Source organism: Corvus hawaiiensis, chromosome 13 (assembly GCF_020740725.1).
Source record: "Corvus hawaiiensis isolate bCorHaw1 chromosome 13, bCorHaw1.pri.cur, whole genome shotgun sequence".
Classification (NCBI taxonomy): domain Eukaryota; kingdom Metazoa; phylum Chordata; class Aves; order Passeriformes; family Corvidae; genus Corvus; species Corvus hawaiiensis.
The window spans coordinates 6,528,623-6,549,935 of NC_063225.1; the positions used below are offsets into that span (position 1 = coordinate 6,528,623).

At 42.2% G+C, this 21,313-nt stretch overlaps 1 protein-coding gene across 8 annotated transcripts in view; it reads right to left on the bottom strand.

The window, feature by feature from the left end:
* Positions 1-21,313, bottom strand: part of AKAP13 (A-kinase anchoring protein 13) — a 206,158-nt gene that overhangs the window by 134,981 nt on the left and 49,864 nt on the right. For all 8 annotated transcript variants that reach the window (XM_048317388.1, XM_048317383.1, XM_048317386.1 and 5 more), the window contains one exon: positions 16,014-16,058. In XM_048317388.1, the coding sequence (XP_048173345.1) occupies positions 16,014-16,046 (33 nt within the window). In that variant the 5' untranslated portion in view covers positions 16,047-16,058. The remainder of the gene's footprint in view (positions 1-16,013; positions 16,059-21,313) is intronic.

A 21,313-nucleotide genomic window follows, 5' to 3' on the forward strand; every position in this document is an offset into this window, starting at 1 on the left:
AAAACCTCTCATGATCTGGTGGTTGAACTCTCCTGCTTAGTATTATGGAGGGTTTATTTCAGTATCTCAGCATATTTTATCATTTAGCTCATCTCTGCTCTCAGGAAAAATTATAAAGGGCACACATGGTTAAGACAGTTAACCCAGCAAAGGGTACAGTAAATACATCTGAAATTCCTACATCTGCATGGAAAGGAGTAAGGGCAATATGAACCAACTTCAGTTTTCCATAGGGAAGGGAAAGCAAGGAAAGAGGATGGCTTACAACTACTGCAGAACTAAGTGAAGCATTTTCATTTGATGAAAAAAATCATAGACTCATTTAGGTTGGAAAAGATCTCCAAGATCATCAGGTCCAACTGTTAGCCCAGCACTGTCAAGCCCATCACTAAACCATGTCCCCAAGTGCCACATCTACACATCTTTTAAATGCCTCTGGGGTCTCCCCATACTTCGTTTATCAGCCTAAAAAATTTATATAAACTACGAGACACTGAGAACAACAGTCTGTGATGTGACCTTCTGTCCCTTTTCTGTCGAGATCAGAACCAGGTGGATGCCCCAGTTTTACGCTGCAGCTGTGGCTGCCAGCTCTCTGCCACCACCCCACTGAGCATATGGTTACAGCTGCCAATCTGGAAAAGATTTTAGTATTATTATTATTATTACTGCAGATTATGCAATTCTGATTTGCATATTCAAGAGTATACACATGTCATTTCCTTTAAAACCTCCCCATTAAGATCACTGAGTTCATCCCTTCTCTTTGTCAAATACAACTACTGCAGAAAATTCCCAGACTTCCAGGCCCTCCCGTACATCCGTCCCGTGTTAGCATCGCTTCCCACGCTCAGCCTCACGTCTCCCTCTTTTCTCCCTCAGCTCCTTTTACGCTTCCACCTCCAGTTTATGTCCAGTTCTCCTCTGATCCAGCCCATCTGGCACCTCTTGCCAGGGGCAAGACTGCACCTTGTTTTATAAAAACAAGATTTTGCAGGGCAAGTACACAACCAGCCACTGGTCTTAAACTGGAATATGTGGGTCAGTGCTGTAACCCAGGAAAGAAAACCATATATTCAAAAAAAAAAAAAAAAAAAGCTTAACAGAGCAGTGAGTGTATTTTGCATTTTCAGAGGTTGTAGAGTTACAAATGTAAATTTTAGGAAGGTCTCACGCGATAATATCAGACCAGAATTCCAGCTGGGGAGGAAGGAACCATACAGCAAAAGTCTCTCTTGTATAGAGACAGTGTTAAAACAAAAACAGGTGCAAAAAGAAATAAATCAGGCTTTAAATTCAAGCATGACCAGTTCACATACTGAGTTGAAAACTAAATATTCCATTTCAAGCAAATGGATCCAGATTTGAGCTGATGTTCAAAAAAACAAAAGCACAAGTTTTAACCTAAAAACCCTTTGTGCTTTGGTTTTTATGTCTTTGTTCAAACTGTTTCTCCCTTAAGGCAAGAACATACACAGTACTTAAACAGATTTAAAATACAGGTGACACTTCAGAACACTCACCAACAGCACTGAGTGTTTAACATGCTATCTGTTAAAAGAGATTTTTCTTTTATTTAACTCAGAAATCAAGTACAGCTGGTCTAATTTTTGTGAAATCAAAGCAAATTGACATAGAGTTTTTGTGAGAGGACACCTGTCTATCCATGCAAACTACTCGGATTTCTAGGAAAAGCAATTTAATTTGCATCAGTATTGCAAAAGACAATTTGTATATTTTGTTATTTACAGGAAACCCAGTAAATACATGTAGAGAAACCTCAACACCAGAGGTTCCACATAACCTGAAATCTAAGCTAGAACTTAGACATATAGCTGAACTTCTTATTTAGATACCTGACCTAATTTTGGAGGGGGAAGGTGGTCAGACCAGTGACTGCCAACAGATCTTTCCAACCAACTCATTCCACTCCTTAGATTTTAATTCAGTTCATTTCAGTTATTGTTTAAGTCTAGGGGGAGCACAAATTATCATCAGCTGGTATCAATTTAAAAGGCTGTTCAGCAGTGTCTAAGCAGCAATCCATGGTGGGAGGGTCTCTACCACCCTGCTCTCACCTCTTCTAGAGGACACTTCAGCAAAGACTGTGGAACACTGAGCATCTTATTTACTGGATTTTTTTACTTTAATTTTTAAGTTGTCTCCAAATATCTTTGGTAAGACTGATAATGTGTCACTTAACTGCTGTGTGCTACAGTTTACTTACAGGTGTCACCTGAGCTAACTCAGTCCCTGTGCCTCCTACAGGTCACTGTGCTGATGTGATTCCAGATCCCAGAAGCAAAAGACCCTCTTTCTTCAACATATCTATCTCCCAGTTACTGACAATTTCAATGTTCACTGCCAATTCTAATTTGATTTTTAAGTTATTAAAACAATGTATTTATTTGGAAAGGAAATAATGCACAGAACAAACAAACCCCTCTCTTTCCAAGATTTTTGGAGTTGAAGAACATCAGTTACAAATGCAGCCAAATTCCTCCAACCCACATAGAAGACTTTCCAACAGCCCTATTGCATTCAGCCTCCAAAAACATTTTAATTGAAGTATGTTTACCTTTATTCATTTAATATTGTCCAAAAAATGTCATCTGTTCAGTATCACTGCCACACAAGGTGGTTATTATAACCCTTCTTTCATCCCAAATGGCTAGAAATGGGAGGCCAGCCTGCCAATATCCCTTTGGTGAAAGTACAGACAGATCAAAGCCGTTCTCTGGAATGCTCCAACAAATAAGAATAATTTAATTTCAAAACTACTTTGGATCAACTAATATTTACTTGGCTTAAAGCCCATTGGAAATGAAAACATTCCATCTTGGTCCATTCATGAAAGAGGCCACTCTGTCCCTTGTTTGGATCTGAAAAATCCCTGGTCTTAAATGTAACGGGATGTAAAGAAGGTGGATGTGGCTCTTTCCTCTACACATATTCCCTTCTCCAAACTGAAGGGAGAGGGAAGGTCTGCCTCACCACAGGACAGGTGAACTGGAAAAGCCAAGCCTGACCTTGAGCCTTGAACTAAAAAACAACTCACAAAGGGATTTTAGAGTGGCCCATCTCTGAAGTTTTGGCTTAGTAAGGCAGCAGAAATACAATTATCTTTAAAAAGGCCCAAATGCTGTTATTAGAACTAAACCCCAAAACTATCTAAACAGGCACCTGTTTGTCAGGATAATTTGCTGGCATTAGCACAACTCCACCTTTTTAGGTATCAGTTTTTCCAACACTGCAAGTAAATGCATGTGGATTGTGCCTAGGCAAAGCACAAACAACTCTGAGCAAGCCTGTTAAAATGGACTATTTACCTTCAAAGGCTTTTCTTTTTTAATAGATGACCTCAGCAATATTTGGAAGTGACAATGAAGTGAATAAAATCTTTAAGCTCAAAAGAATTAAGATCACTTATGTTATCACCTCAAAAACACTATCCACCTTCCAAAAGGAAGTAATTGTTTTAAGCATGTAAAGACATAATTCTTTTCCACTTGTGGCTCTGGAAATATGTCTGGTTTGGGGGAATTGGTCATCATTTGGGACCATGAAAACAGCCCTGGCAAATGCAGAATTCCAGACTTCAAGATGAAAAGAGTTTAATCAGCAGTAGGGAGGGTTCCCCAAGGGATATCAGCTCTACCAGAAACAGGTACACTTGTCAACAACAGACTGAAAAAGGAAAAAAATATTCTTAACATGCTGGCTAACAAATGTTCACATTTCTGAAAACAAACAAGAAATTAAAAAAAAAAAAAAAAAAAAAAAAAAAACCAAAAAAAAACCACACCACAAAAAAGGCAAGCTGTATTTTTGCATCTGAAACGTGTGATTTCTAAGCTGGTTTCCCCATGGCTCATACTGGGAATTTTAAAGAACATTTTAAGCCATTAACCACCCACTCTGACCTCCACACACAGAATCCAAAAATACTTATGAGAATGAAATGTGCATTAGATGGCAATACTGCAGCACTCAAGTGATACTTTAACATTCTGCTTTTAATGAGAAAACACCAACAACCAGTAATCATTAATTTGTTCTACCCAGAAAAGCAAAATGCACAAATTGCTGCTGACCATTGACAGCAAACTGTGGCTGTCTTCTCATGCAGCAAAAATCTACTGCATGGGTTAGAGCTTCACATGAAGGTAAGGAACCTTCCACCCACTGTTTCCTTCTAAGAGTTGTAGATTTTGGGGCTATGATGCCTTATTAAAGAGGCTGGATTACATGAGTAAATGTAACCTGCCCCTGTAACAAGTTTTGTTTTGTTTCCTCTATTCATAACATGAATCAGGCCCTTGTTGAGTCACTGCTTTATTGCATTTTTTGCTTCTTCCCCTTTGGGAAGCCCTAAACAGCTCCCAGGAGAGCTTCACTGTACCCAGCACAGCCCAAAATCACAGCTGGGGTTTCTTCCTCCTCCTCCTCCAGTTCAGGCTCATTGGCACCTTTATTTATTCATTTTTAGATGGAGTTGGACTTGCTGTTACCCCAGCTACTGCTTGACACAGAGTACACAGGATCAGGCTGTAATTCCAGCATGAGGCAAGTCCTTTCACATCCCTGTGCTTTGAGTTTTCCCACCAATGAAATGGGAATTGTGGCTCAAACACACCAAGTACTTTTCATCCAAATGGCTTTTAAAAGAACAGCTGGCTTTTCAATCACCTGACATTTTCTTTGGAAAGTGTGCAGCACCAACAATAATGAAGCTAGACAAAATCAAAGGGAAAGTTGAGACCATTCCACCTCAAACTGAGAATTGCAGAGGAGTCTGAAAGCAGCTGGAGCATGGAAAAGGCAACTGGAAGGCACCTTTATAAAACGTAACAGAATTCATCAACTAAGGAAAAAAGGACAATATGATTGTTTAGATGCTCATTGACCCATTACTATCTACCTCTGGCAGTACACAACAAGATCAGCAACTAAACTTTTGCTCCCAGACAGTTCCCATATCTCAGCTGAGTACCCTGGAAGATCCCTCCCATCTAAGGTTACTTTGGGTTGGTGCAAACTTGTGCTTAAGCCCCCAGAGAACGACATCTGGAAAGGACACATGGACATCTCCATGCAGAACAAAACCAGCTGCAGCCACACAGGCTCCTGACTGCAAAAGGAAGTGGGGGGTTGGGCAACTATTTTTAGAGCAAACATGACAGTGCTCTCATCTCCTGGAATAACCCTTTTGATTGAGAAAGGCTTAGATTCCAGTTTTTCCAGGTCTGAGTAAGTCTTCCAGCCAGTCAGCTGTGACACAGCACTATCACTGCTGGCTCAGAAAACCACAGGATGCTCTTCTTCCATGGCAAGAAAATAACCTATATCCAACGAACTCTTCCAGGTTGCTATTCCCAGGTTAACAGATGAACAGCTCACCCTAGAGGGGCAGAATCTGGGGATGGGTCCTACCTCCAAAACATCCAGCTGAGTCCCCTTCCATCTCTGCCCTGGCACGGGGTGAGTTTGTCAGTGGATCCCAGTGCTGCAGCCTGAAACATCCACCCCCTTTCCCAGATGTGGCCATTTAGCCTGCAAGCTCCCAGTACATGGATAGAAAAGGGATGGACCATGGGAGGAGGTCAGAGGTATCTGCTACAGTGAGATAACAGCAATCATTACAGACATCCTCAATTTCACCACTATGGATTGACTGAGAGGAGCACTTAGTGGGGGGTAAAAAAAAAATCACATCAAACAGAGTTTATTCCGCAGAACTCCAGGCCCCAGGAACAAAGGTAGGGCTGTGAAATCTGCCTGAACATGTGCAGCTCTAGAAATCCCTCCTCGCCTGGAGATATCCCCCATGATAAAGGCAGTGACCTGGGTCAGGAGCGTGGAGAAAGATGGATGTCGTTGGGGTGGAGTGTTGCAAACTCCTGCAGATAAAACCTTCAGGGAAAGACTCCAGAAATAAATAGAATGGCAAGCTGCCAAGTTTTGGGGCAGATTGTGTCCTTTTTCATAGTCAATGACTTCAAACTCCTTGATCTTAAAGCATGAAGCAGAGAAGTTTTCCTAATTAAAAAAAAAAAAATCAACCCACCCACACAAAAGAAGAAAACAAGAATGACTCCTGTGGTTTAAATAAAATAAATAAATTTAAAAAAAAAAAAAATCGATCTCCAGACCTAACCTTATTTCCTTTTTAAATTAACAGCAGTACTATTATTTCTACCAGTGAAAGGTTTCAGGTTAACAGCACAGATACTGAGCACCTCTGTGATGAGAAACCCAGATTTTGCAAAGCACTCTCTCATTCTTTGGAAAATACAATCACAGACCATTCTGTCTTGCCCACAGGCCACCAAAAGAGCAGAATGATGGCACGCATTTTTCTGCCAGCCCACAGAGCAAATCGAGGTGATACCTTCCATATTTCATTAACACTGCACTGAGCCAAGTCATCTCCTCTTCCAATGCTAGCCACAAAGCCATGACTGAAACACTGACACAGAGACAAAATAACTTTTCTTCTCTCCACTACTTTCTTCCCTCAAAGGTGAAAAAGAATTTGGTCCAAAAATAAGATTAGCTTGGTACATTGATGGATAAAATGTTGACACAAGTAGGGATGCAGAGTCAAAATACCATTTATTCAAGACTCTTCGGGCAAAAAGAATTTGTGGGAAAACAAGGACATTTATGATAGATAGCTCTGAGCTGTTGCCTCCACGTCCAAGCTGGCTCTCATGGATCCATCCTGAGTGTGACCTGTGCTAAAAAACGTCATGAACACCCTCAACTTGTCTGTCTGCAGAGCCAACATTGTTAGGGCTGACTTATTAACACCAGCTCACAGCCACAACCACGACCCCAGCCAGTCCAGGTGTCTACTCCTGCAGCAGGATTTATTTGCAGAGAGATAAAAGGTTTGAGAAGAGCAAGGGGTGGATTTCCTACTCTGAACCAGTGAGAGCAGCACAAACTCCTGTGAAAATGGATATGCTTCAAGAAATCCTTTATTAGTGCCCCACATCCTTTGACAGAGCATGTCCCTGTCAGTCTCCAAATCAATCATCTCAAAGATGAGTCTTTACTGAGTGTCAAGATGCTATTATAACTATTACACACATATCAATCCATGCAGCTCAAAGGAGATCTCTACAGACTGCCAGCAGAAATCCATCAAAGCAACAGGATCTCATCAGTGCTGAAAGAGACACATGATTTATCTTCATGCAGAGATCTTCCTGACATGCCACTCTGCTACCCAGAGCCAGGCAGGTTATTAGATTGGGCTGCTAATAGCTCATTTAGCTGCATCCCTGCCTTAGCATAGGGCTCCACGTGTTCTGCAGCACTCGCTCGGAGCATGCACAGTGCATCAGCTCGGCGCCAGCCTGTGCTGCACACAGACAGCCCTCACAAAACCAAACAGCCAAGGTCACTTCTGAAAATTTTTAGCACAAAGGAAAACATGATAAAATTAATAGTAAAATTAGCAGCAAAATCAAGGAGAAAAACAGGAAGGATAAGAAAAGTGCCATTCACCCTTTTGTATTAAATGTAAACATCCAGAGAAAAACTGCAATGGGAACTTCACTGTTTTGGTGAATTTGGCAGTATAGTAAAGAAAATATTGATTTAATTTTCATTTATTCAGGCAGTTTAGTGTTAGCCAGGCTATCCACTTAAAGAACTGCGCACCTTCTGGCCTGTACTATCTGAATGAGCAAGTAGTGACAGTAACCCCAAGCCCCTTTCACCACAAGCCCTGTACAGCTCTGGCACAGAGCAAGAGGAGGTGTGGAGGTACACAAAAGCAGTGCCACATTGGGGTTAACCTTTAAATCATGCAAGTCTCCATGCAATGTTGCAATAAACATGAAGACAAGGCAAAAGACAAGGGGAAACTTCTTTGCTGCAGAATGTCCTCTCCAGTACCATCCAGTTTCCACAACAAGTACTGATCTTACTTTTAGGCTTTTTTCTGAAATTCTGGAAACTATTTCAATCAGTTCCTAGAAAACACACCCAAATTGATGTGAATGTCCTGCTCTGGCCTCATCCTAAAGCCTCTTCTGTTCTTCATTACATTTACGAGAACCAAACCAGGTAATTTTATAACCAGCTGCTTGAGTGATTGATAGTATTTCCTACTAATTGCCCATCTAGCAATAACAACAAAATTGCAGTGCTTAGGAGCAAGAGCAGGCAGTCTGAATGTGTGCAGTGACTAAGAGAAATCCAGCTACTCTCTTGGCACCAGAGAGATGGAGACAGTCACAATTCCTGGAAGATAAAGTACATATGATGACATATTATTAGAAGCAATCTCCTACCACTGAAGTATTTTCACAAATAGCCTTGAAGTGTCTTAAAGAAAACCAAAAAAAAAATCAGGTTTGAACACTAAGAGCCAAAAGCAGAAGAGAGCCGAAGGATGGCTTTTTCCTGGTACTTCAGCCTCCTCTACAGTACAGCAGAACCTTCAGAGACAGAGCTCAGTGTGTTCCAGAGCACTCATTTTCCTGCCAGATGCAAAATATCCTTGCCAGTCTTTAAATTTTTCACAGCTACAGTGCTTAGAGCTACTGCAATGACTGAGGCACTTTTTGAAGTGACATTTTTGCCATTAGAGAACAGAAACCATTAAGAAGAAGCAACCCACCCAACAACTGCAGACAGGTGAAACTTTTCTCATGTTTAAAAGAAACACTTTGAAACATCAATACAAACACAGGCAACCCTGAAAATGCGTCCTGAGACAGAACTGCCACTTGATGGCACTGCACAGCATCGAGCTACAGTGATTCACAGTTATTTTCTACTTTAGCACGATATGGAATTGTTTTACTGAGCCAGGCAGAGGATGAGCACTTGCAGGGAGACTACATCTAGAACAGCCTTTGGAAGCAACGGGGAGCACTGCAGGCTGAGTGCAGGGGATTTGAGAGGCTGTGTGAAATTTTGGCTTCACGAAATCAACGTCTTCGTGAGCACAGCTCTCACATCAGCTGTGCTGTCAGAAGTGCCTCTAGCCGAACAAAATGACTGCCAGCACTTTGTAACAGGAAATACAGCAGGGACACGTACCCTGAGGAATGACATGGGAAACGTGTTTGGTCATTCTAAAGGTAACATAAGAATATTTCTGAATTCTCTGCAAGAATACATCCCACAGTGGAAAAGTAGCTGTAGAGTATTTTCATTCTCTTAAACCCAAGTGCAGATCACCATTGCTTATTCCTCCTGACAGGAGAGGAGGCAACGCTGTCAGTGATGCTGGGGATGGGACACCATCTCTTAGTGTCTGTCCAGGCACTCCCTGCTCACCAGCTACCACAAGAAATCATGAATCCCAAACGCTGAGCCCAATACATGTACATTATTTCACCCGATTTTAATGTAACTCTTAGTGTGTTAACATAAGGATTCCTTCTGCAGTTTCAGAAAACAGGAGGAAGCAATCTAACAGCTTCCCAAAAGCAGATCATTGTCTGTGCTTTCCCACCCCTACCAGCTGTACCAGCTCTGGCATCTTCTGCAAGTCATATTAAAGTTCACACGTAATGCTGCAAAGTAGTGGCGAGTTAAGGGCAGAATTTCAGAGAAGTGCTCCAGACTTCAAGCCAGACTGTTTATTGTTTACCAGCACTTTCACACCCACAAAACAGGATCACAGAAGAAAAGTTCAAATAGATAATGAAAGGAGGATGGCTTTGAACCCAAATCCAGCACTTTTAGTTTCAGACAATATGGAAGAGGGGTTGAGGAGAGGCATCTGAGCTGCAATTTAAGCAACAGCTTATCCTGGAGGAAGATGCTGCTGATGGTCTGGCAGCCTCATCCGACTTCTCCAAGCAAAGCTGCCTTCAGTAAATGTGGAAAAGTGACCATTTCACAAACAGCCCTATGCTAACATCACACAGACCTCATGAGCTAGAGAATGCCTCTATTAAGAGGAGCAAGCCAAGCAACCAGCCTTGTAATAACCAGACTGCAAAAGTCTGCACTGAGGGTATGACAGAACCCAGAAGCAGCAGGGAGCTTGCCAGGGGATGGTGCTGAGCTCAGGTGGCAGCTGCCAGACACCCATTTCCACAGAAGGGAGAGCATGATGTAGACTGGAGTTTGGGAAGTGGAGGATGAAAAGAATCTAAATCAAAGATGTGAGCGACAAAAACTTAAAAGATGAGGTCAAGCACAGTTTAGTGGGGAAAGTATTTTGCCTGGAGAATTAGCAGAGCCAGACAAGCTGTAATATGCTCCTCTCAAAAAAAAAAAAATCAGTTTATTCAGGCGCCCCAGCTGACTTTCTTAAAACCAACCAAGCAGCAGGTTCTTCCACAAGCAATGCAAGCAAATATTTTATTTGTAAAAGGTGTTTAGAGGCTTTCACTCATTCATTATTCAAAGACATCTTGAAGGTGGGGCAGAAAACTAGTTTGCCATTAAGAAGAAATCAAGTACCCAACAAATAAAAGACAAGAGGTTTATCACATCCTCTCACCACAGAGCTGAACTAAACATCAAGGCTGGCTGTCCTCTTGCCTAAGGACCTTAAGAGAAACAAAGACAGGGCTTCTGTACAGTCACTTTCGTGAGAAATTCCCACATCAAAAGTATGTATGGTATGTTCTACTTTTTCTGCTGGACTGACCTCAGATACTCAGGCATCTCAATGGCCTTTGTCACCACAGATGCCACTAAGCAAATAAATACTGCTTTAGTAGAAAAGTAACTTAACCACAGCTGCCAACCTCATGACAGCATCTTACTGTAGAACTATAAAGGTATTTAATTTTGTCCTTTTGTCCCCTTGGTAGAGATTTCTGAAGAACATTAATTGTCCAGCACACAACAGAGCACACACAAGCGACACCTGAGATGATTTCAGCCACGGTAAGAAGTTGGATGTGAGGCACACACAGGTACAAGACCTCACTGCACTCAGGGACACAGGGAGCCACAGCACTTGAGACAGACACTGCTGCCACAAGTCTCCAAATTCTGTATTGTGAATCTTTTTCTTCAATCCTTTAACATTAACTCAAAAGGTGGGGTGGGGGTGTTATTAAAACATGAACATCAGAGGGTATTACAATTGTTTTTCTCAGGAATACACAGTGCACTTCAGCAGGGCATCATTCTATATGAATATATAAGTGGGGAGGAAAATATTACAAGCATCATCCTTTTCTTCAATTTCAGATTAAAGCAGGACACACTGGGAAATTTACAGGAGTAGTTCATTCATTAACAGAAGAGGACCTACTGTACCCAAACCCAGGTTATATTAAGAGAGGGTCAATGCATTCTTTTTGAGGCTTTTGAAGTTCATACTTCTTTAAGTTGCATGACGTTTTGCCTAGGAAGTGGGAGCTCTCATCTCTATCAAAAAGTCTCCTTGAGAAACTCTGCAGGTTACACAGCTCCTAAGTGGCAGTTTAGACAAGAGACTCCATCCACAGACCTGATTAAAGACCAAAGTCAATGGCAGCATTTTTATCAATTAAGTGTTTGCCCTCTCATGCAATCACCAGTTATGACACATTTGGGTTTGTCACTCCAAGTAACATGGGCACACCTTAGACAAACCATGCAGAGGAGGAGTGCTGCGATTTAAAAGAAGTTTGTTCCTTTTAATCTAAAAGGAAAAAGGAAAAAAGTTTGCAGCAATACATCATGCTTCTCCAGCTGCTAATCTTTTCCATTTCACACCCACTGATCATTATCACCATGAAAAACCATTCCCGTCTTAAAGGCAGATCTAAGGTTGTAACCTCGGTTGCAATCAAGAGTAGATGAGCTTAATGTTTCCCAACGCACTCCCTGCATGTCACCCCAGTGCTTTTCCAAAACATTCACACTCAATACTGCTCTCAGGTCATTTTTTCTTAAAAAAAACCCCAAACCAACATTGATTTCAGAGATGTAGGAGATGCGACTGGATTACAAAAATGATCAATAATTCTACAAAGACCCCACAGCCAGCAGTGGCTGAAATCAGAAGCCATGCACATCACTTTTGAAGGGAGATTTTCAGGCACTCTATGCAGCTGAAGACATGACTTTGATCATTCCTCCAAGTGTGGTCAATATTTATTAAAGTTTGGGTAGAAATAAGGACACGGCTTGCAAGCCTTGATCCTTTTGTAATTAAATCTCCTGCTGAATAATCTGCTGAACTTTCAATTAATGATAATGTTTCTAAAAAAATCAACACTTCAAATTTGCAAAGCGCTCTCCCATGGATGCTGCAAACAGTGGAGTTGAATCTGACTAACGTAAACAATTTCATCTATAAACAGAAAGTTAATGAATCACAATAAAAAGGTCACCTAATAATAAACCTCCATTGTTTAAAGCATTGTTAATCCTTTTTTTTCCCTGCTCCTAGGTGATCTGGATAGCCCAATACATCAGTGACAAGAGCTAAGGAAGTACCTTACAAAAAAAATTTTGACTTTTGGTGATAGGGAGCTACAACTTCTATAAAAAGATGATGACCAGTGAGGTCATTGCAAGCACTTAAGAAAAACAAACAAAACTGAAGTTCATTACTTCCCACCTCCCATCCTCCTGTTCCACCCCAGCCCTGCCAGCAAACAGAACAGCTTGGTCCTTCAGCTTTGAGACCCTGGGCTTGCAGAGCACAAGTCCCAGGCAGACCACAAATAAGGTTTGAAATACTGTCCTTCATCCACTACACTGTGCCCGATAAGAATTCTCTTATCAACAGGACAGCACTGAAATACAAGAGGGATGTGAGTAAAGTTAGTCTTGGATTTAATCCAGTGTCTGTACATCAATAAAGATGTTCCCAACTGCAGTCTGAGGCAGATAACCACAGGACTGCTAAACCACATGGACTTTTTTTTGCAGCTGAAGAAATGAATACATCTTAAGGAAGCGGGTTTGAACATTTTTATTTCAAATTCACCCCACAACATTCAGCCACAGGCTCTGCTAAGTCCCACCACCCTTTCTAAATGCAATTCCATGCTGACAGTGGTAGGGGTGGGGGAGCTGCTTGCCCTCCAGCCCATGTGAGCACCAGCATCACGCTATCGCACCCGAGCTAAACTGGGGAACACTTCCCTGCCTTATCTCTCATGGCACCAGCTCCTCTGCCCCATGACTGCGCTGCTGTGAGCAGCTCCCAGCTCCGGGGCCAGGAGAGCTCCTTAAACAGCTCGTTAGTGGACGTAACAACAGCTCTGGGTGACACATGTGATGGGGGACCTGGCTCCTGGGGGACAGGAGCCAGCTGTTTGCAGAGCAAAGGCTGAGCAGCTGTCCCAGCCCAAACCTGCAGCAATGCTGAGCTCCAGTTCCTGGCAACCTCATCAACAAGAGAACAATCAGGCAAGGCTTAAATTAGACACTGAATCACGAAAACACAATACTCATTATTATAGGATGTGTTTTCCAGCTTATTTCTTAATCTTCACACTTACAAGGGCCATTAGTCTCCGGGACCTCTCAGTGGTCACAAGCTCTGCAGAGGTGGGACAGATGATTTTTACAGAAGAGGTAAATAGAACTCCAAGCAGCCAAAAGAAAGTACCAAGAAGGATACAGCATGTGGTCTTCCTTCCTTTTATGCACACTGATTTGAGTAATACAAGAATCTTCATCCCTCTATTGGTACGTGGAAGTACGTGGTGTACGTGGAAGTACCATCTCTTCCATCACCCAAAAAAACTTTGGCCCCAAGTACACTGGACATCTCAGGTTCCCAAACCCCTCTTCTTAATTATGAAGTGCTAATCTGGGCAACCTGGTAATTATCAGATAGTAAAAAATGATGTCTCCAGTTCAGTTCCTGGAAGCCAGTTAGAGACCTGGAGCGTATTTTATCCTTTCTCCTCCTAAAAGGAGTTCAGTAATGCTGCTGATGAAAACAACTATCTAATGGATCTCTCAGGATGAAACTCATGGCAGATTTAGTAAAATAACAAACAAAATTGCATAATCCTTACTCTAAGATATTAGCTTAAAAGAGGAAGAGTGTCAAGGATGCAGAGGTGTCAAAAACAAAAGGGTCAAGTGTGGGAGAAGCATATTTTCCTGAGAGTAGACAAAGACAGGGGAATCCTCTGACATGTCAGTATTGCCTGTTGTTTCCAGTCATTTAGAGAAATGAAATTCCTTATGGAGTAATTCACAGGATACTGTTCTTAGTTACCTGAAAACGAGATCTAGGAGCCTGTATGTGAAAAATGGAGTTGCCATCCCTTTGCAGGAGGAATGTGGTGAGGTTTGTTATTTGCCTCCCAACGGCCAGGCCACAAGACTGCTGTGTCTGCCTTTAGAAAAATAAAAATACCAGGAAGATACCCTTTTCTTTGTGTTCTGCTGGCACCTAACCACCCTCAGATGAGCTGTCAATTAGCAACACATGGAAAACAAAACTGATCTGAAAATGTACAAAGCATTTAGACTGAGAGCAAACAGAAAGACTAAATCTTGACCTTTCAAATTTCCTTAAGCTACCACAATTTGTTTGTTTTGAAAGGGAGCTGATTTGTGTAGACCTGGCCAGGGGAGAGGAAGAGAAAACGGAGTCACTGATGTATTAATAATGTAACTCATTTGCATTGCAAAGAAACACTATACTGATTGCCATATAATCATTATTTTACACCAGGCTATATTTGACCTCAGTCCAGTTCTCTATCACATGGGGATGAGGACTTCTAAGTGTGCCACTTCAGTATTACATATTCAATAAAACAGTGGGAAAATAAACTAATTCAGTAGATAAGACTGAGAAAACAAAGACTCCAGATTAGCTAAGTCACACACTGTTCAAATGACATAAGGATAATTTTATTCTGCATTCCATCATTCATGTGTTTCTACTGTAGCAATTCCATCATGTATTTGCACAGAAGTTCCATTCTCTCTTAATGTGTCCTAAGTTTAAATTTTCTTCAAAGTCAGTGTACATTCAGTAGGCTTGAAATTTAACAAAATTCAGGCATCAATTCGTTTCAAAATTCAGGATAGGCTGTACTCCTAGAAAGCTACTCTCACAAAATCAGGTCACACTATGTAGTGTTTTAATCTTGCTTCAAGCACAGACTTAGGACAGTGAGTACAGAATAAATTCCAATGCAAACTTCTAGCTGGTAATTAAAGGTAGGCAAAATTTAAAGCCTCCATGGCATTAAAGGTCAATATGATCCATTATTTACAACATGCAACACTCTCCAAGATACAGGTCTATCACCAGTCCTGAATGTTTCTCCTTCCTTCCCCTTAAAAGCCACATTTGCAAGCAATTTTCCCTTCCAATTTTCCATCCTCACATCCAGCTCTGCCCTCGTTGGCGAGGTCTTTGGGCAGGACCGTGAGCTCAGCCTGCTCGGAGCATGGCAAGGCAATGTGGAAAGCAAACAGTTACAAACCTGGCTGGCAGCTTTGGCACAGATTTAACACACACTCACACACCCCCACACATCCAGGTCTAATTTGACAGTCCCCATGTTCTGCAACAAAGCTGCTATTCAAGAGCCAGGGGAAGCTTGTTCCTTATTAATGGAGCCGTGGAGGTTACGAGCTTTGAGAGGCTGACGTAAACCATCTCCCGCTGCAGCCGAGCCCTTCGCTGCCTCCAGGTCCTCCCTGCCACGTTTAAAACTCCAAACACAAAAATATTATCGCAGTGGGCAAGCCCTGCACACTGGAATGCCCTGTTTTCCACACAAGCTATTTCTTCTCACCACCTCTCAACACATCAAGTCACACGAGCACAGCCACGCACTCCAGCACGCTTTGGGGAGGAAAAATAAAAGTGAGGGATACCTGCACAGAGACAGCTTTATGTGCCTCAAAACTCACTTAAAACAGTCTGCTGGAAAGCCAGAGGAGCTGTGTGACTTACCTGAGAGCACTACCACTGAGCATTTGCAATTGAATTAATACAAATAAACTCCTTAGGGAGCAAGGAGAAAAGTAGCAGCATCTCCAAAAAGCTGATGGGAAGTGTTTTGTGTGAATAGTAGGAGAGGCAAAAAAGTGTTTCAATTTGTACTCACATACAACGGAGCTTGCTGTGGATTAAGTTTCATGACCTCAGAACACTGAAAAAAAAAAAAAGAAAAAGCAAGTTTAAGTTATTTTTCATAAAATTTTAGGTACTTCTTTTTAAGTTGCTTTAGCACCCACATATTCCTTTTTTCAATAATCACTTTTTCTCTTCCCCTTTGTGTCCATCTCAGTTCATCTTTCCTCCTAGCAATCCTCACTTCATATCTGCTTTTTATAACAATTATCAATCCTTAATTGAAATCCTTGCACCAATTCCCCACTCCCCCCATGAAAAATCATTTACAAACATTTGTACTTCTCTCTGCTGCTCAAGAAATCCAACTACTACCTTGTCCAAGGTAATTTGGTGTCATTTTTTACCCCTTTTGCTGGGTTATTTGTTAAAGAAAACATTTCAAAACTATACCGAAAACAATCAAAATGGCTCTGAAGGAAAAACTGCCAGAATATATGATGCTCATGGTTCTGCACTAGCATTTTTCATAATCAAAATCTACCATTAGTCATTCTGCAAAAGCCGTTTTAGTCAAGAATCTTTCCTCTTTCAGGTCTGTCCCTGGAATTTCTCTATAACCTGGTGAAAGTTTCTTATACTGAGCTTTGAATCAGTTGAACCAGAATTTCTCTCGCATTAGTTCTTCCATTCCAGCAGAAAATATTCACTCTAAACAAAAGCTCTAAGTTTTCATTTAATGTGTGTATTAAGAGATCCAAGATCCTAAGATGAAGGAATGCAAAACAATTAAAAATGGAATTTCTGCTGTTACTCATGTCTGCAGAACTGGTAATGCTCTGCAAATACTTCAAGCCCTTTTTAAAATAGATGAAATACCACTCTGCTTTTCACACAAAAAACGCAGGATCCTGTTCATACTTTTTTCCTTTCCAAATCCCACAGTTTGCCTTGAGTGAGACAGAAATTAAACCACAGCCTAAATTCTCTTAGCTGATTCCAGCTATCCTTGCTCCCTCACATGCTCTCCTTATTTTACAAAACGTTTTTGTGCCAGTTGCTTTAAAATACCAGAGCGACCTGCCAAGCTTGTGCATCAAAACAGCCCCTCTGCAAAAGGTCCTCTGAGGCAGCCAGTGGACTGACAAGTATTTTTCAAGCATTTTAAATCTAATCCAATTCATACCTATTTTCAGCCTTGAGATTCCCCTTTGCAAAAGAACACCTCAAAATGGTTATGCCTGATAGTTTTCACTGTATTTTCAGCTCTTACAAAGACTGACTTACTCAAAAAAAGAGAGGATTAGTAGCACTAGCTGCCATTTGGCCAGGTGAGCTCCAAGAAGAGCTCTACAAATAATCCTCACTTGTGCCCTACACAACATGCTCCTGGCAATGCCAGTCCTGCTGAGAGTTCAAAAAGAAAAGAGAAAATAGAAGCAAAACCAAAAAATGCACAAACCCTGCCAATCACCCTCATGACCTACCTGAGCCTCTCTCTCCTGTTCTAAACCTGGGTGTCCTGAACAGGAGCACAAAAACATTACCCTGACAAGAGCATTTATTGTATCTTATGGAAATCAAACCATCCTTGAAAAAAACCCCAACCTTTTAAGCTCACTTCACACACAGATTTTTAGGATTTCTCATTGCAATAGACCAATTCCCTGTGAATTCAAACCCATGACAGTTTTTGTTGGGGTTTTTTTGGGAAGAGAAGTGCACAGCAGCAGCGAAATAAGGCGACACTGCTGAACACTTGGTCTTGTCAAAAAATCATAGGAATACTTCCTGCAGGAAGATTTTTCCCCCCTCTTATCTTACTAGATGGCCCTTACATCAGTCACTTAAAGTGATTCCTTGGTTCATAATGCACATGTCATTCCAATTTTTCTAGGATGCAAACTTAGTTTGCAAGGAGCCAGGCAGGTTTGGAAGATATTTTATTTCATCTTGTTAGGAAGTTCTTTGGCAAAAACATAGGAGAAAATCTGAGTGACAGATAAGCCTGAATGACTACTCTGCATCAGCAAAGGACTAATTTAGGTTTCTAGACAAGTGGATTTCTCCAACCAATGGCCAGGCAGGGAGCAGCCTCTGAAAAAATTTAAAAACCTTTAATCCAGTAAGAAGAGGAAAAACAAAAGGCAGATCATACTGGTCATAACCAAACCAAGATTCATAGGGACCCTAATATAGTCAGTAAGTTGGACTACTTCAAGTTTAAAAATGAGGAGGAAAAAAAAAAAACAAACAACAAAACAAGAGACAAGAGGCTAAACTTTGTTTTCTGCTATTATTGGAGGAGCACAGTTTCCAAGCCAATGGCTGCTCTGAGCCCTGGAGAGCCATTCCTACATTTTTGGGCAGGAAGAACTCGCTGTATCAGATACAGAAGGCAGTGAGAACAACTGGCCCTCCTGTGAGACCTGGACTGCACATGAACTGCCCAGACAGCCAAACGCACAAGAACAGGTAAATACAAATCCCCCTCCCCTGCCCAGCTCCCGCCCGGCACGGGAAGCCTCGTGGCAGCACACAATGCGGCACGGGGCAAAACCCGCACTGGCCTTTCCCCGGAGTACGGAATGGATTCCGGAGAAAACCCGGACTGGCATTTCCCCGGAGTACGGAATGGATTCCGGAGAAAACCCGGACTGGCATTTCCCCGGAGTACGGAATGGATTCCGGAGAAAACCCGGACTGGCATTTCCCCGGAGTACGGAATGGATTCTGGAGAAAACCCGGACTGGCCTTTCCCCGGAGTACGGAATGGATTCTATGGAAAACCCAGACTGCATTTTTTTCGGAGTACGGAATGGATTCCGGAGAAAACCCGGACTGGATTTTTCCCGGAGTACTGAATGGATTCTAAGGAAAACCCGGAGTGAATTTTTCCCAGAGTACTGAATGGATTCTATGGAAAACCCGGACTGGATTTTTCCCGGAGTACTGAATGGATTCTAAGGAAAACCCGGACTGGCATTTCCCCGGAATACGGAATGGATTCCGGAGAAAACCCGGACTGGCATTTCCCGGGAATACGGAATGGATTCTTGGGACAACCCGGACTGGATTTTTTTCGGAGTACGGAATGGATTCCAAGAAAAACCCGGACTGGATTTTTCCCGGAGTACTGAATGGATTCTAAGGAAAACCCGGACTGGATTTTTCCCGGAGTACTGAATGGATTCTAAGGAAAACCCGGACTGGCATTTCCCCGGAATACGGAATGGATTCCGGAGAAAACCCGGACTGGCATTTCCCGGGAATACGGAATGGATTCTTGAGACAACCCGGACTGGATTTTTTTCGGAGTACGGAATGGATTCCAAGAAAAACCCGGACTGGATTTTTCCCGGAGTACTGAATGGATTCTAAGGAAAACCCGGACTGGATTTTCCCCGGAGTACGGAATGGATTCTCAGGAAAACCCGGACTAATGCAGAGTAATGATGGTTTCAGTAAAAGAAACAACATCCCCAAGCCCTGGAGCTGAGCAGTTAAGACCCTGCTTCTCTCTGTGCTTCCCAAACCACAGCACTTGTACTGGATTCCCAAAAACACAGGCTTGCAGTAGAAAACAACCCAAGACACCCAAAGCAACATGCACAGATATTAAAATATTAAATATTTCCTACCATTTACAAACCCACTGCATATTTTAAAAAAAGGCATGCACCAACCTTAATTGAACAGAGAGTTCTAGCCAGAGGTTGGAAAAAAATGGCATCAAGACCAAGATGCAAGATATGTTTCCACTCGCATTTTGGTCTAAGTAGCTTCAGTGCCCAACATTGTAATGTGCTTTTCTTCTCTGAAGAATACATCAGAATCACTTTTCCATTTAGCCTCTGTTTTGCAAATGCTGCCACTGTGGCCCCAGGCACCACAGACTTACTCAGGAAAAGGCTCACTCACACTTTACTCCAGAAGAGGAAAATTTCATCAGAAACTTATTGACCGAGGTTACAATGCAAGATGCAACCAACAGTATGCATTCTCTTATCATCTTCACAAGCTGTTAAAGTGGGTGGAGCACTGCTCGTTATCTCCTCCCATGACTCATCCTTGATAACTCCCTCCAGGTGTTATCTCTGTGGGCAATCAAGGACCCACCACGTGACTCATAGAATTACATCAGCCCATTGTCAGATGCTCCACCCAGGGGGAGGAGCCAAGTGTTCCCATCTGGATCCAATCTGGGGTTTGGAACAGCACAAGCAGCCCTTACTGGATTACCAGAGGACAAGAGCTACCACTGGACCTTCAGGTGAAGACCAGACCCTTCAACAGGACCGCTTCATCTGGACTGCTACCACCACCCTGACTAACAGGGTGTCAGGTTGTATCCTGACTCTGTCACTGTTCTTGCACTATTACATTTATTTTAATTTTCCTATTAAATTATAACTCTGACTTGCAATCTCCCACTGGTTTGTTTTCAAACTAGTACACTTAGGTTTCCTACACGAGTACCTGTGCTAACCTCACTCTCTGTGGCACAGCCTGACCACATCTCACACTGCAAAATTACAAATTGTTTCTTCGTAATTGCTCCTCTTCTTTCAACTCAAAAAATTATGGGAAAAATGTTCTTCTCTAAACATATACTTTAGGCAGTGAGAGAGAGAACATGCTCATTTTGCTGAAACATCCTTTCTGAGGCACAACAGGCTCAAAAAATGTACATCATTCACGCAGCAATTGCAACGATGGAGTCACTTGGTGTGGTATTCCCAGCGAGAAAAACAAGAGCTCTGTTCCCAGGACACTGTATTTGCACTGCATCCAGGGAATATCCCAGAGGAAGTAAAACCCCAAGCAACAGAAAGTATTACATCCCTAGCCCAGAAAAGAGAGAACATGTATTCAAGCCCCATTTTTAAATAAATTAAAGCATCAAATAGTGAAAATCCAAGTAAGCACAGTTTGTGCCCAGTTCCACTACCGCACCTTTTGCACCTGAGCCTTTCTGCAGCTCGCTCATATGCAAAACCCCAGATTTTGCAGACGCCCGAAATTGTTTCTTTCCACTGCCTTTACAAAGTGGCCTTTCAGGCTGGTCCCTCAGGAATAGAATGGGTTAAGTGCTCACAGGTCCCAGCCTCCCCAGTAAATCATTTATTACCCCAGCTCGGGGACAAGGAGCTCTGCAGAAGCGAGAGCCCACGCTGTGCAGCTGTTCCCAGCCAGGCAACTCTCCACAATTATGTTATAACACAGGATTAAGCTCGGGGAGTGGAAATCCGTCCCTTCATTGCTGATGGCTTTTTTCTTTTTTTCAAGTTATGCAGCTGTTTTAAATGTTACAGAGCTCATTAACATGAAGTT